Raw genomic sequence first — 13380 nt, 5'->3', positions numbered from 1 at the left:
TGCCACTGTCCCCTCAGAGCCCGCACACCAGCTCCGCGTTCCTCAATCTCTGCTGCCCTCGCATGGCACGTCTAGGAAAGAAAATGAGCCCGTTTTGGGCAAATCCAAAGGCAGGGTTTGAACAGGACATCTACCATAGTGACCATCACTGCGGGCTCCAGGCAGTTTGGCAAGTGCTGATGGTCGTGACCCTTTCTGCAGTAATAACGCTGAAACATTGATCATCGCAGCACTTGGGCACATTCAAAGCCATGTTCAGTAATAAATGTGAGCTTCTCTAAAAAACATCTTGAAATAGAGACCTAACAAACCAACCCATCGATCTGCACGTGTGCAGGCAGGGAGTCCTTGCCTGCTCTTTGGTAAGTGGCTTTTTTTCCCCCTTTATAATGTCATTTTGCTCTTCACTAATGCTCTCTGTTCAAGGTTATCAGGAAGCTAATCAGCTAGACCTCCCAAGAGCAAATCATTACCTAGGAAAATATTACTTATCCTGAAGACCAAACACAGCCTCGAGCCCTGCCTTGAATAGATATTAAAGAAGGCTGTTCCGACCTGATGGTAATAATAAAAATTTCTTTTGCATTAGGATCTTCTTACTGCTGTTACTAGTAAACATTGTATTTTATAAAATTATCAAATTATGGAGCTAACTATCAAGAAAGTCTGAATTGAGTCTGTTTCTCAGCTATGAGAAACTTTGGTGCTCTGAGTGTGGTCACACAGTATCCCAGCTCCATTTCTAGTTATAAATTTGTGGAGTTTTGCTTTCATTTTATTTAAGCTTAATTTTAGTGCAAGGCTGTTGCTACTCTTCTCGTCTCCCTGTGGTTAAATCCCAAGGTAATATTTGCAGTATGATGCACACCTGTGTGTGTGCTCTTGTAGCAATTATTAAACCTGAAGAAGACTCGATGTGCAATGGATAGTAACATACAGTGTGCAAAGGACTGAACCTGCTGTCCCGTGGGATATGTGCCATATGCAAATATAGGTCACATGTGCAAGAGCAGATTTGAGAAGATAAGCTGCTAAACTGGCCTACCTCTGGGAGAAAGTCAAGCTGGCAGACTAGAACAGCTGAGCTAATAGCTAAACTGAGCTTTAATCCATCTTTGTTGTAAACTACCTAAAAAGAGATCACTAGGCACTAAGCAGCTTGTGTGGATGAGTTAAATGATAAAACCTGAGAAAAATCCCTGGGAAACTGGGAAAGCCAAAATTTTGAAGCATCAAAACTACTGGAATGGCATAATTGTATCCAGTGCAAGGAGGAAAAAAGGCAGTCTTCTTTCCTTGGTACCAGGCAAACAAAACATGTCTGGAGTTACTCTGGATTAGTTCCTTGATCTGGTTTACCATGTGCCCATTCAAATGCAGCAGCCTTGGGAAGAGAAGATGTAACTGGTGATGGTGGGATAGAAGTGCTGTGGCACAGACAGAAAGGGAGCATCTTCTCTGGTTGTTGTAAGGTTTCATAGCTGTCAGAGGGCTAGAGTAGATCTTGTGCTGGTGGCTGTTGGGGTGGTGAGGTGACTTTGCTGATGCAGGTAGATTTTTTTATGTGTCCCCTTTGAAAGAGACCAGTCAAAAAGGTGCAGCATGAAAAGAGGCACTTAAAGCCAAGCCAGAAACTCGTACAGTTCTGCTGAGGTAGCAACATTTCTACTAAATAAATCCTGAGCAGAAAGTCTGCTAATACTGGATGTAGGCAGTGAGGGGCATTGTGGTATCACAGAAGAATCAGCAGTGCCACAAACTGAGATGATTAGACACAGCTGAGAGGCTGAGGAGAGGTTATTCTCAGGAGGGGGATCCTACCTGTGTCCGGTGTTCTGCTCATACACCCCTCCATGATAAGCTGTTACACTGCAGCTTTTGGAAATAAGTACCATTTACCAGTGAATCTTGTGTTGCTCCTTCATCTCTGCCCTGCAGCCCCCAGGGATATGGAAGGCAGGCATATCTCTCCTCTCTCCCTGTGGACTGATGAGCCTCCCTCATGTCCCGTAGGAACACACTGCACAAGTAACAGATCTTGGTGACAGAAACGTTTGGACTGGTACATTTGGACTCACTGAACCATGACTGGTTTATCATTAAAAGGGATGATGGCATAGATGGCACTAGAAGAAAGCACACAGATCCTGGTATGTGTAGCAAAGCAAGTGTCAGAATGCTGACAAATATCATGGGTGGTATTTTAACCTCCTGGGAGAGGAGAATTTTAGGAATCTGAATCATGCAAAGCTGCTCACTGGTGTTTCTGGGTCACTGGCTTGACACCAGGGCAGCCAGGAGCTCCTGGAAGGCTTGCTGAGGGCTCTAGACAGGAGGAATGGAACTGGAGCTGGAGCAAGTTTGATGTCTGAGGCTCACAGTCCACACAGCACAACCTTCCAGCTTGAGGAAATGCAGCAGGAGAGACATATAAATGTAATGTGACATATATGAATAGGAATATTACTTTGCCAGTCTCCTCCTGTGTTATATTCTCAGTGGCAGAACCTATAAATCACCCGCTCTGTTATGTTTTATTATCTGTAAGTACAGGATAGGGCCAATATTGTTGTAAAATTCAATTTATCACACTAATTCTAAACCTCAGTGCTGTAACATTGACTTTCTCTTTATTACACAATCCTTTGCCTTCAGGAAATCAGTATAGAAGATGTTAAAGTTGCCATAAACAACTGATGCTTTTAAATACATTCCTTTTTTTGATAACATGATTGTATCATATGGTGGCTGAACAAAGAGAAGTATAAATAAGTATAGTTGGCATATTTGCCTTAGAATTACAAATAGTTTTTTTCAGTGCTACACTCAAACAGATTTAGTTTTTAAATACAGCAATGTAATTTTTGATAGCACAGATTCCATCTGTGGTAAAATAATAACAGTGCTGGTTGTAATGATAATGCTGCAGTAGTGGTGTTATCTCACTGATAAATGCTGTATCACAAATACTGCCTCCTGCACTCCTGAAGCAAGAAGATCTCAGCAAAGTGAAGTATCCACCTCTCCATTTTACAGCTGGGGAAACTGAGGCACAGAGGGTTTGCCCAGAGTCCCCAGGGAGCAGTTGTGGAGCTGGGGACAGAAGAGCGCAGCTGTGGCTGCCATCCCAGGAGGAAGCTTGTCCTGACATGCAAATCCCGTGCTGTGCAGACCAGTCCCTTGCAGGGACTCCGGTGAGGGGACTGGGAAGCTCACGTTGCAGTGAGATGTTCTGAGTGCCTCGAAAAAGGCTCACAGTCCTTCGGAGTGACGCTGCTCTCCCAGGATGTCTGCGCAGTGCTTTGTGAAGAAAGTTCTCCCCGTCCTCTTTGCCGTATCAACCTCCATCATATTTGCCATCCAAATTTGCCATCCAAAGAATTTGAGGACAAGTAAGGAAAGAAAATGAGCAGCCAACTGCTTTCCATCGAGTGCACTGGTTTCTCCTGGACACTTTGCAAGAGTTTTGTTTAGCCCAGCTCTGGCTTCCGCCCGCAGAGATATGAACAAGCAAATGAGCCGCCGCCGCTCTCGTGTGAGGGTAAACGGCCTGACAGTGGTCACACAACAGCAGCTCAGGTGGTGGGGTTTGAAGTGTGACCTGGTGCTACAAAACCACAGCACGGCCCCAGTGATCTCCTTTGGTTTGTCATTCTGCTCTTCGCTCTCAAGGGCCTGTAAGAAACCCTACAGAAATAAGTAGTGCCTGCGTTTGGGATTTTAGGGTGTTTTTTGAACAAGTCATTGCACCTCAGACGGTAAAAATGTGTCTGTCATTTCTTTAAAAAACATTTCCTGTAAAATCAGCTGGGATTGTTACCCTGCCTGGGCTTTCTTCTGCTCTGCGGTAACCCAGCACTTCAGTACCAGAAGTATGGTCATTTTTATCTTGTTTTTTCTTAATAGAGCATATCCAGAGAGACTGCTGGTCTTCTCCACTTCGAGGGAAGACTAATTTAAAAACATCTTCATTATGCTGGTAGAACCAGCCTATCCCTCAAACATTCATCTATCTTTCCTTGGAACAGTAAAAATGAAAAGGAGGTAGAGTTGAACTAATGTGGTGCAGGGGCTCCACACACACAGGGGAGCAACTGCAGGTTGCTTTCTCTTCAGCTGATCCAAATTTTTCTGCAGAGCCTGATTTTTGATAGCATGATTAAACACCATTTTTTAACAGGCCTGGGAAGGCAGCAAATTTGCTCTCAGTACACACATAAATAAAGCCATGATGTCTGAAGGTCTAAAAAATATCTGTAAAACATGTATCAGCAAGAAACAGCATTTCCAAGTCATCCTGGATCTCAACTTCTCTGCTTGAATATTTCAACAGAAATAATTTGTGAGGATTTTTTTTTAATCATCATGGATGTTTTAAAAAAGCTTGGTGGTTCTTTTCCTGTTTGCAAAATGCTTTTGTTTTTAGTGTATCATTGACACATTTCTTACTCTATTTTATTTATTTATTTTTTCATATCAACTGTGTTAACTCTTAATGTCTTTTAAGGTGTTCATAGATGTTTTGGCACAATAGATTTTTCCCTTTCCTCTTTGTCCTCACAGGAATCAGCTGTTTGCTGGCTGGGTGGATTTTTCCTTAGCAAATTTCAAAACACACAATGCTTTGCTTAATTACAGAGTCTCTTTTTTCAGCTTCCTCATCAGAAGATAGACATAAGTGTGTAACATGCAGATTGAATTCCAGGTATTTCAGCCAACTATGCTGTGCAAGGCCTACTCTTGTGAACTTCTGAGTGGTTCTGTTGCATTAATTTTTCATGACCATTTGTAGCAGCAAAGATTATCAGATAGTTTACTGCTAATAAGTAACAACAACGAAAGGCCAAATTAAAAGCTGTTTTGTAAGTTAAAGAGCTCTACCTCCAGATAATTCTATCTTTTTCATTACTTGCCCTATTCACAATGTCAGTTTTGGACTTGTATTTTCAGATTTCTTTCTTGTCTTCGTGGTTCAAGCCAAGGCAGAGACAGCAAGAGGCAGGTGAGGACAGCAGAAGCAGGGACAGCCTTTTATCATTGTAAGTGCTTGATGAAAATGTATGTGAAACTTCAGCTTGAAACCAATTATGCCTCAGCTCTTCACCTGTGGGAATAGAGTTAATAATCTCTCATTGTCTTCTGCTATTATCTGTGCTACAATCCAAAGGAGCACTGGTTTTAGCTATTTAGCATTTCTATAATAATTGCAGCCACAAATGCAAAGAATTCTACTCAGAGTGCCATTCTTCAGAGTGAAATACAATGTCGATACCTCAGCTAACTATAGGTGAACTTGAACTTTGCATTTTTTAACTAAAAAAAAAGGTTTCTTGTATGCTTTTGTTCTCTGAGAGAACCACAAAACAAAAATACCTGTCTTTTAAATACCCAGCCCCACACTTCCTGACTGACTCGGTATGAACCACTGCTGCTCTGCACACGTATTTCCTCTCTTTGAACAAAAATGTAAAAAAAAAATTAGCCACAGTCTGGCAATATCGTGCTTTCCCATTGACCTCATCTCTCATCTTCTGGGGGCAGCAAGCTGCTCTGCCACGAGGAGGTAGCTAAAGGCAGAGCAGAGCATGTGTGCTGAGAGGGGTTGGAGCCTTTGGCTTCTCCTGCCCTGGTCTTTTCTGATTCTGTTGACTGGTCTTCTCCCTGACATCAAAGCACCTCACTGGTGTCCACCGTAGTAGGAGGCTGAAAACCTTTTGTTTTCTCTCTTTCTGTATTACCAAGGACGTTCTTTTGCTGCCTTTTTAGTTCGACTTTTCCCTTAGCAAAATCCATCCTTGCTGCAAGGCTACCGCTGTCGCGCTGCCCGGTGCTGAAGCCTGGCTCTTGTCAGACTACAGAAATCATCAAAAAGCAACTTTAGCTCTTGTCTTTGTGTGTGACTGAGGCTCTCCTGCCACAGCAGTAGCCAAGGTCTTCTCAGCCCACCGAAGATGTCTGTCATCAAGTCAGCAGCTCTGTGTTACCTCCATCTGTGCTGCCAGACCAGGGGAAAGCCAGTGACTGGCTCATGCAGGGAGCAGGATTTTCTGACTTTTCCTTAGAGGTCCTTTGAGGAACCACTTTTCCACTTATATTTCTGCATTATTTTTTTTTTTTAAATTTTTATTTATGTATTTATTTATTTTAGTTTTAGTTTTGTATGTTTTCTTTTGGGTCAAATAGCATTACATTTTGTCTTGTTTTCATAAAATGCCTCAACAAATTAACTCTGTTTTGCCCTATTGAAACCCTGTTTCGATATAAATATTTGGATTTCATTTTAATCTGTTAAAATTATATTTATTTCTAAATAACTTATCTATAGATCTAGTCATAAATTCTTCTTATTAGTTGCATATAAATCAATAGAAAAACTGGTATTATTCAGCTTCACTATTTTTAAAATAAAAAAATAAAATTGATGCCAATTATCAGTTGTTGACAAAGCGAATCTTCTTTTAAACTACTTCCTGCCACGGTATCAAACCAGGAGTTGTCTTCTGGTCTAACCTTTAAATCCTCGATTCCATGCTTAAGCCATTTTTGTTCTGACAGCATGTGGCTGAACACAGGCTGCCTGTGTGTATATATTACACATGCATATCTCAAAACAGACCTGAGTGCTTTCGGTTCTCATGGTTTTGATCTTTTTTTCTTCCTAAGGATTAAAGGTATTAGATGTTTTCCTTAAAGCCCAGCTGTTGGAATCAGCAGAGTCCCTGAGACTCCTAGTGTTTGTTAAAAGTAAATTTTGAACAACCCTTTGGTTACAGAGAAAACTTAAAACAGGAGGAGAGGGCAAAGCCCAAAGGTTTAGAAACCAAAAGGCAATGAATTCAAAATTTGCCTAAGAAAACCAGAAGCTGTTACAACTGTTGGCTGATCTCAGGTGGGGGCATTGTTAACACATTACCGAGTTATTAACTGTGATGCACGTGAGACAGTGTGAAAAGAGCTGAGCCCATGAGGAGAGGAGAGTCCTGCTGGTTGGAAGTGACATATTTCAGAATTAGTGTTCCACTTTCTTTCTTAGGACTTCCTTTTTTTTTTCCCCCTCCTGCTAGCAACAGCCATAACAAAATCTGTCCTTGTGAAGAAGAGAGTGTCACCAAAGGTGACAACTTTTTTTCTTTTAAATTTTAAATTAACTAAAAGGCCTAGGGTGTTGAAAACTTGCTTAGAGATTTTGTATGCTTAAGGGGTCTTAACAGTGAGCTTTCACCCAGGTGGAATCAGAGTACAAAGAGGAAGAAACCTCCGTTTGACACTGCTCATCTCAGCAGTATATCACTCATTATTCTGCACAGGATTAAAGGTAAGCTCTGTATTGCTGCCTTTGAGGCTCAGCAGGGCAGCTATCCTTTGCAAAAATGGGGTTAAATAATTCCTGATGTGTGGCAGAAAGGTTCTGCAGACAAGACAGTTGGGTTTAAATTATCTGGCAGAGCCTTCTGTGCTCCAGCCTTTGTCTTTGTGAAATATTCTGTAGCCTAGCTCTAGGATAAAAGGAGTTTCTTAACCATAAAGGAAATTTTAAAAGCATTTACTTTGAAAGAGGAGATGGTATTTTAAAGTCTAAAAAAAAAATAGGAAACATTTTTGTGTGTGTTTAGTTTTTAAAATCATTACAAACACACACAAGTCCTGGGAGCTCATCTGAAGCTAATCAAGCTATTTTTATTTCATTCCAATTCGGAGATCAGGTCAAGTAAGCATTTGCAAATTCACTTTGTTAGGTTCTTTATTCTAGACATTGTCTCCTGTTAAATGAGGGACATGTTAGAAATTTTCCATTGAAATAAGTTTGGTTGGTTTTTGTTGTTTTCTTCTCTCTTGGTTAAGTTCAAATTTTGTGTTTACTTTTAAAACATCTCATGGAGTGTCTAAGATCAGATTTTCAGTCAAATATTACTGACTGAGAGGTGTTGGCAGCTGGTACTTACAAACGTATTGTGAAGTTTCTGAATTTTGTAGCACAAATATAACCTGTTTTGGAGATATGAAAGGCTTCTCATATATGTTTTTTAATATGATAAGTGAAATAATAGTACTCTACCTATATATATAAATACACATGAGTTTGAGATCAGCAACCATATGTGGTTGTTGGTACCTGCCTGAATTTCTGAAAAATGATCCTTTGCCAACAGAGGCTCTTCTGAAGCTGCAAAGTTAAAATTGCTCCCCATGGTACTCAGCAGTGTCCTGTTTTCTCCACCTGCCTGCCCCAGAGCACAGTCCCCCCAGACTCTAACACAGATTTGTTCTGCAAGCTGGAAGGCGGTTTGAGAGACGAGAAAACTTAAGCAGCCTATCTCAAATATCTAATTTAGTCAGGATTTTAGTAATTAGTGCATACATTATCCCAATTTCCTCCCCCTCCATTTATTCCCTCTTTTAAATTGCTAACGAATACATTACTAAGATTGGGTCCCTGTGCCAGGGTCTGTCGTAGATCACCCAATACCAGCTCCAACCTTGATCTGTTGATGCGCAGGATCTCTAACACTGTATGTTAAAAAGATGCTTATTATAAAAAGTAGAACAGAAGGTTTTGACCTTTAATGTGACTCACTCAGTTATGACTACAGTGCATAAAGATAACAGCAGTTGCAATAAAGATTTGCATTCTATACAAATATGCTGATCCTGGAGATACACCAGATGGATGCTCTTCCAAGGCACAGGCATCTGCAAGGCATATTCCTGAAGAGCATCTCTCATTCTACCCCTATTCAGAAATTATCACTCATGAACATCATTAATTTTTCAATCCTGTTTTGATTTCAGTGAGATTTTGACATGTTTTTTCATGATTACATGTTTATCTGCATTAGGACCAGCATGCTCTCTCCATCCCCAGAGAATTCTAGTGCTTTAATTAGCTAGAGGGCTTTTCAAAACTTTTGTGATGTAGCATGTATCACATTAAAGCTGATTTTTGCATGAGTGAGCACAGATGCAAGGAACTTCTCCTCCCTTCCTGTGTGCCCTGAGGGAAGGCCTTAGACAATAATAAATCCCTGCAATCAGCCATGTAGAAAGTAGAGAAAGACGCTGTTTTATGGTCCCAGAAGAGCTTCCACCATCAGAAGCAAAATTAGTGTTAGGAAGACTTCAGCAGAATGAGAGGAAAATGGAAAATAAGCAGTGAGAGAGCACTTGGTGTGTGTTCCTCCTGTGAGTGCAGCACACTGTGAGACCCCACTGAGGCTCCCCATGAGGAGCTCAGAGCAGTGGCTAAATGCTCCATTCAGCCTCGCTCATCGCTGTGCCCAGCCTGACTTAAGTTACCCTTCCTAAGCCTCTCCGAGCTTACAGGGATAATGAGTGAGAGCGGGAGGCTAAAGCAGATGGTAACAGAGCGTTTTCTCTCCCAAACTCGCCTGTGGTGCTGTTCTGCAGCGGGAAAGAAATGAAAGGTTGAAAGTTACCCAGGGGGAAGAGCCAGACTGGTTCTTGCTGAGTTGCAACTCACTTCATTCGAAACTGTTGTCAAATGCTGCTTTTTCCCAGTCTTTCCCACTCAAAATCACATTATTTTTTTATGACAGATTTTCATGTACTTGGCTTAAAAAGCACAGGAGGAAAATTTTCCAGGTTCCCTGCGGAGCCTCCTGCAGTTTTCCTGTTCTGCCGAGGCCTTGGTAACATTGGTATCAACTCACTGTTGATAGTACTGGTAATGAGCTGCTGGCATTTTATCACTGTGCATGTAGTGGCTGTAGTATTTAACATTTCATCTGAAGGTGTGATTGCAGACCCTCTAAATACACTGGTGTTGTATGTAGCCAAAACTGGCTCAAGACGCTGAGTAAATAGCTAGATAGCGTGTGTATAAAAAGCACATTTTGACAACTTTGTTCAAATGTTTTTGCACGTATGTTTAAAAATGTTTTTATTGATCATCCCAAAGCACACAGCAGAGTTTTTGCTCAACTGAAACTTCTGAAAAAATAATTCTGACAAATGAAAAGTTTTCTTCTAGCATATCGAGCTTTGTTATAAGAAAATGCCATTCCAAAGTCAGGATATTAAGTATAAAATATGGAAGCTGTGTTCTGCCCAAGACACGTAACTGTTGGAAGTTTTTTGGCAAACCTCCTCATTCTCTGGGGCTGATGCCTTGAAAATGGGAAATAATGATTTCTGTTCTTTTTTAAAAATTGTTGTGACATCTACAGATGCAAATTGTTACAGAAGTTGTAAGGGATAGTATTATATTTTGTGTATATCCAGTGGGCAGGAACTCCTTGGAATTTTTTTTGAAGTCAGTGCTTGCAAATAGCAAGGGAGTGGGTGACTGGACTGGGAGAAGCTGAACATTTGAGGCCTCACAAACATTTCAGCAGGCAACAGGCCAGCAACTTATGAGTACAACCTCCCTTCCTTCGTGTCAGCTTTTCCGCTGGTGACTTGAGTAGTTTACTTTAAGTTGATATTTACTTTTAAATATTATGATTAAGTGACAATAATTTACCAAGATTAAAATGAAACTCTGATAAGAATGGAGCCAAGTATACATCATAACACTTCCTAAAAGAAACACGCTTTTCAAGGAGCCTGAACTCTGTTATGCTGAGAAGATATGCTGGGAGTGTTGGACCTGTCACACAGTATGACAGTGTTTGAGGGTGAGTCCTATGTGAAGTCCATTATTTGATCTGGACAATGTTCTCAAAGATCAGCTTCACATCACAGAGGCCCTTTGAGGCATTAAAGGTGATCACTAAAACCTGATCAAGGCTTCCCAGAGTAGCGGAAGCAATGCCAAGAGGAGCTGGGGTGGTACAGGACTGCTCTGCCAGTGACAACAGCCACTGGGAGGGACGTCCTTGCCCCCTCCCTCCAGAATGTAGCAGTTGTCTCTAAAATACTTGTTCCTCCTGCCTAATGACTCTAACATTTCTTACAATTGAGGGGATAAAGCTATTCAACTTTTAGCTTCTCCACAAAAGCTGTATTTTCTTGGTGGGTCCTGTGAGGAGTTTTGTGACCATTATTTATTTTAACCACTGACGGCCTAGCCAGTCCTGAGATTCTCTTTTGTGCCTTGCTTTATTCTTCAGGGGAAGCAATCAACACTTCATTACCACATACAAGACAGGGCTGAACTTTCCCGTGCTGTAATTAAGAAAGTGTCAGTGTCAACACTATAAACTGCCTTCCTGAGGGATTTATGACCCAAACATAAAAATGTACTTCCAGCTGAAAAACTCACTTTCAGATCTTATAATATGAATTGTGATTATATTTTTTAACAATTCAAGAAGCCTTTTAAAATTATACAAAGAAAGTCAAACTGAAAAAAAGGAGAGAAAAAAAGAAAAAAGGAAGAAAGATTTTATTCTAGTAGCTAACCTTGTCCCCTTTAAACACACAGGCTTTGCTGGGGCCAGATTCTCCAACTCAGATGGAGAACTGATTTCCCCACATCTCTTCTCAGCATACATATACAGGATTTTTTGCTACAAAAAGAGAACTGAAGATGTCACCTGATAATTATCTGTGACTATGAGGTCCACTGTCCTTACAGGAAATTCTGTTGTCTGCCTGGGGTTTTGAGGTTTGAAAGTTGGATGGCAGAGTTGCTGATTCTGATAATAACTCAGATCTTCTCTTGTGATTGTGAGGCTGCCTGAGTACTCTTATATCTGGTGTAGTGGATGTGCTCAGTAACAGCTGGTGTTTCTAAGAGTTACTATTTTATTGATTTGGTTTTGAGGATTGCTTACTCCATCTGTGTGGCTGGGAATTTGTTACAGGATTCAATGTTATGATCCCCACTGCAGCTATGATTTTCTCCCACATATGTACTTTCTCTGACTGTATAATGACTCTTCAGCTTTAACAGAGTTTTATCAGGTAAGTCCAAGGTTGTGCAAGGAATGTTGGGAATTGGTAGATTTTAGTGGGCCAAAGTCCCATATTCTTTGCAGCAGTGTTTAATTCGGCAGCAAAGCTCTGAGCATGATACAGATGTTCAACTCCATGCCTGTGTGGCTTGCAGGTTGTTCAAGGGTGGTTCCTGTGCCGAAGCTGTGCCATATGACTGCTGAGGAGGCTGTTGGTACCTGGCCAAGTGAAGCAGAACCAGGAGGGGCTTCTGAGGCTGGTGTTTGCTGGAACTTGGATTCATTATCAATGGACCCAAATGACTTCTGGATCTGACAGCTGGNATAAGAGACTAGTGTTACCTCCTGCTTATATAACATCCAGGATCACCTGCACCCTTCAGCTCCCTGTGGTATGTGCTATGTACAGATGTTTGGGTATTAGCTTTTGCAGCTGTGGAAGTTGGCCTCTTGGCACGTGCATTCTGCCTCTGTTCATATAATTTCAAAAGCAGCTTCATCATAAAACACTGAAGACTTTAAAGATGAAGAGCAAAAAATGAAGTATAGGAGAGAAACCGTGACGTGATTGAGACATATTCTGCTATTCTCATCCTTTTACTATCATGGCTCCCGTAAGATGTTGTACTGTGAATTTGTAACTGAGTCACATGTTATCAAGAGAGAAACTTTTCCCAGGTTTGGCACCTAGAAAAATGTGAAGAGTCTTTAGCAAGATGGCATGAAATTGTGAACAATGATGAGATTGTAATGATAATCTTTTTGTTTTGCATTTAAAATGATCCACACCTTTTGCAGGTATTGGGTTTTCAGAGTTTTTCCTTTTTGTGGTAGCGTATTTTGAATACCTTCTTCACTTCTGTCTTGATAAGTCATACTTATTTGAATCCCTTTCGTGCTTTTGACTTGTTAGTTTGTTTTTGGGAAGAGTTTCTGAAACTGCTCCTACAATACAGCTGGACACAACTGACGTTTCTCTTCACGGGTAGCTAGGTAGTAAAGCTGGTGGTGCTTGGTGAAGAACCTGTTGCTGCCTCATTCCAGGTATCATTTTGTTTCAGTAGTTTCTGCATGTGTAGGGTGAAAGAATTAATAAAAAACACACTTTGGCTATTATTCAACCACTTTCAATGCTGACTGAAATCATGGAAAACTTTTTTTCCTCTCAGTAAAGTGAGTTAGCTTGTTGAAAGACACGTTCTTTTCACTCCCTTGTGCCAGCCACCGGTGGTGGAAGGAGGGGAGATGAAGAGCTATCTCCATGAGATTTAACTTCAGCTTTTGGGAACTAGCATTTGGAATATGGGAACGGCTCCTGTAACATGGAGTGGTCCTTGCAGAAAGCCAAGAGCTTCCTCTGCACAGGGAAACTTGTTCCTTGCAAATGCCGTACCATATCTAGCTTTGGTTTCTAGGCATTTGTTTTGGTGTCTTCTGAACTGGCATGACTTGTTCCCTGTGATGACCTTGTTATCCTGCCTGTGGATGTAGGAATTTACCCCAGCTTTACCAAATTGGTCTAGGG

At 41.1% G+C, this 13380-nt stretch overlaps 1 protein-coding gene across 3 annotated transcripts in view; it reads left to right on the top strand.

The window, feature by feature from the left end:
- The first annotated feature begins 10598 nt into the window (after positions 1-10598).
- PLCG2 (phospholipase C gamma 2) overlaps positions 10599-13380 on the top strand; it is a 74719-nt gene continuing 71937 nt past the window's right edge. For 2 of the 3 annotated variants that reach the window (XM_017820984.1, XM_017820981.1), the window contains exon 1: positions 11830-12247. In XM_017820984.1, the coding sequence (XP_017676473.1) occupies positions 12155-12247 (93 nt within the window). In that variant the 5' untranslated portion in view covers positions 11830-12154. Of the gene's footprint in view, positions 10635-11829; positions 12248-13380 lie in introns of those variants that run through there. The other variant, XM_017820980.1, reaches the window with a different exon arrangement.

Source organism: Lepidothrix coronata, unplaced genomic scaffold (genome assembly GCF_001604755.1).
Source record: "Lepidothrix coronata isolate B3197 unplaced genomic scaffold, Lepidothrix_coronata-1.0 Scaffold87, whole genome shotgun sequence".
In the NCBI taxonomy this organism is placed as follows: Eukaryota; Metazoa; Chordata; class Aves; order Passeriformes; family Pipridae; genus Lepidothrix; species Lepidothrix coronata.
This window is presented reverse-complemented; position numbering and strand designations above follow the sequence as displayed.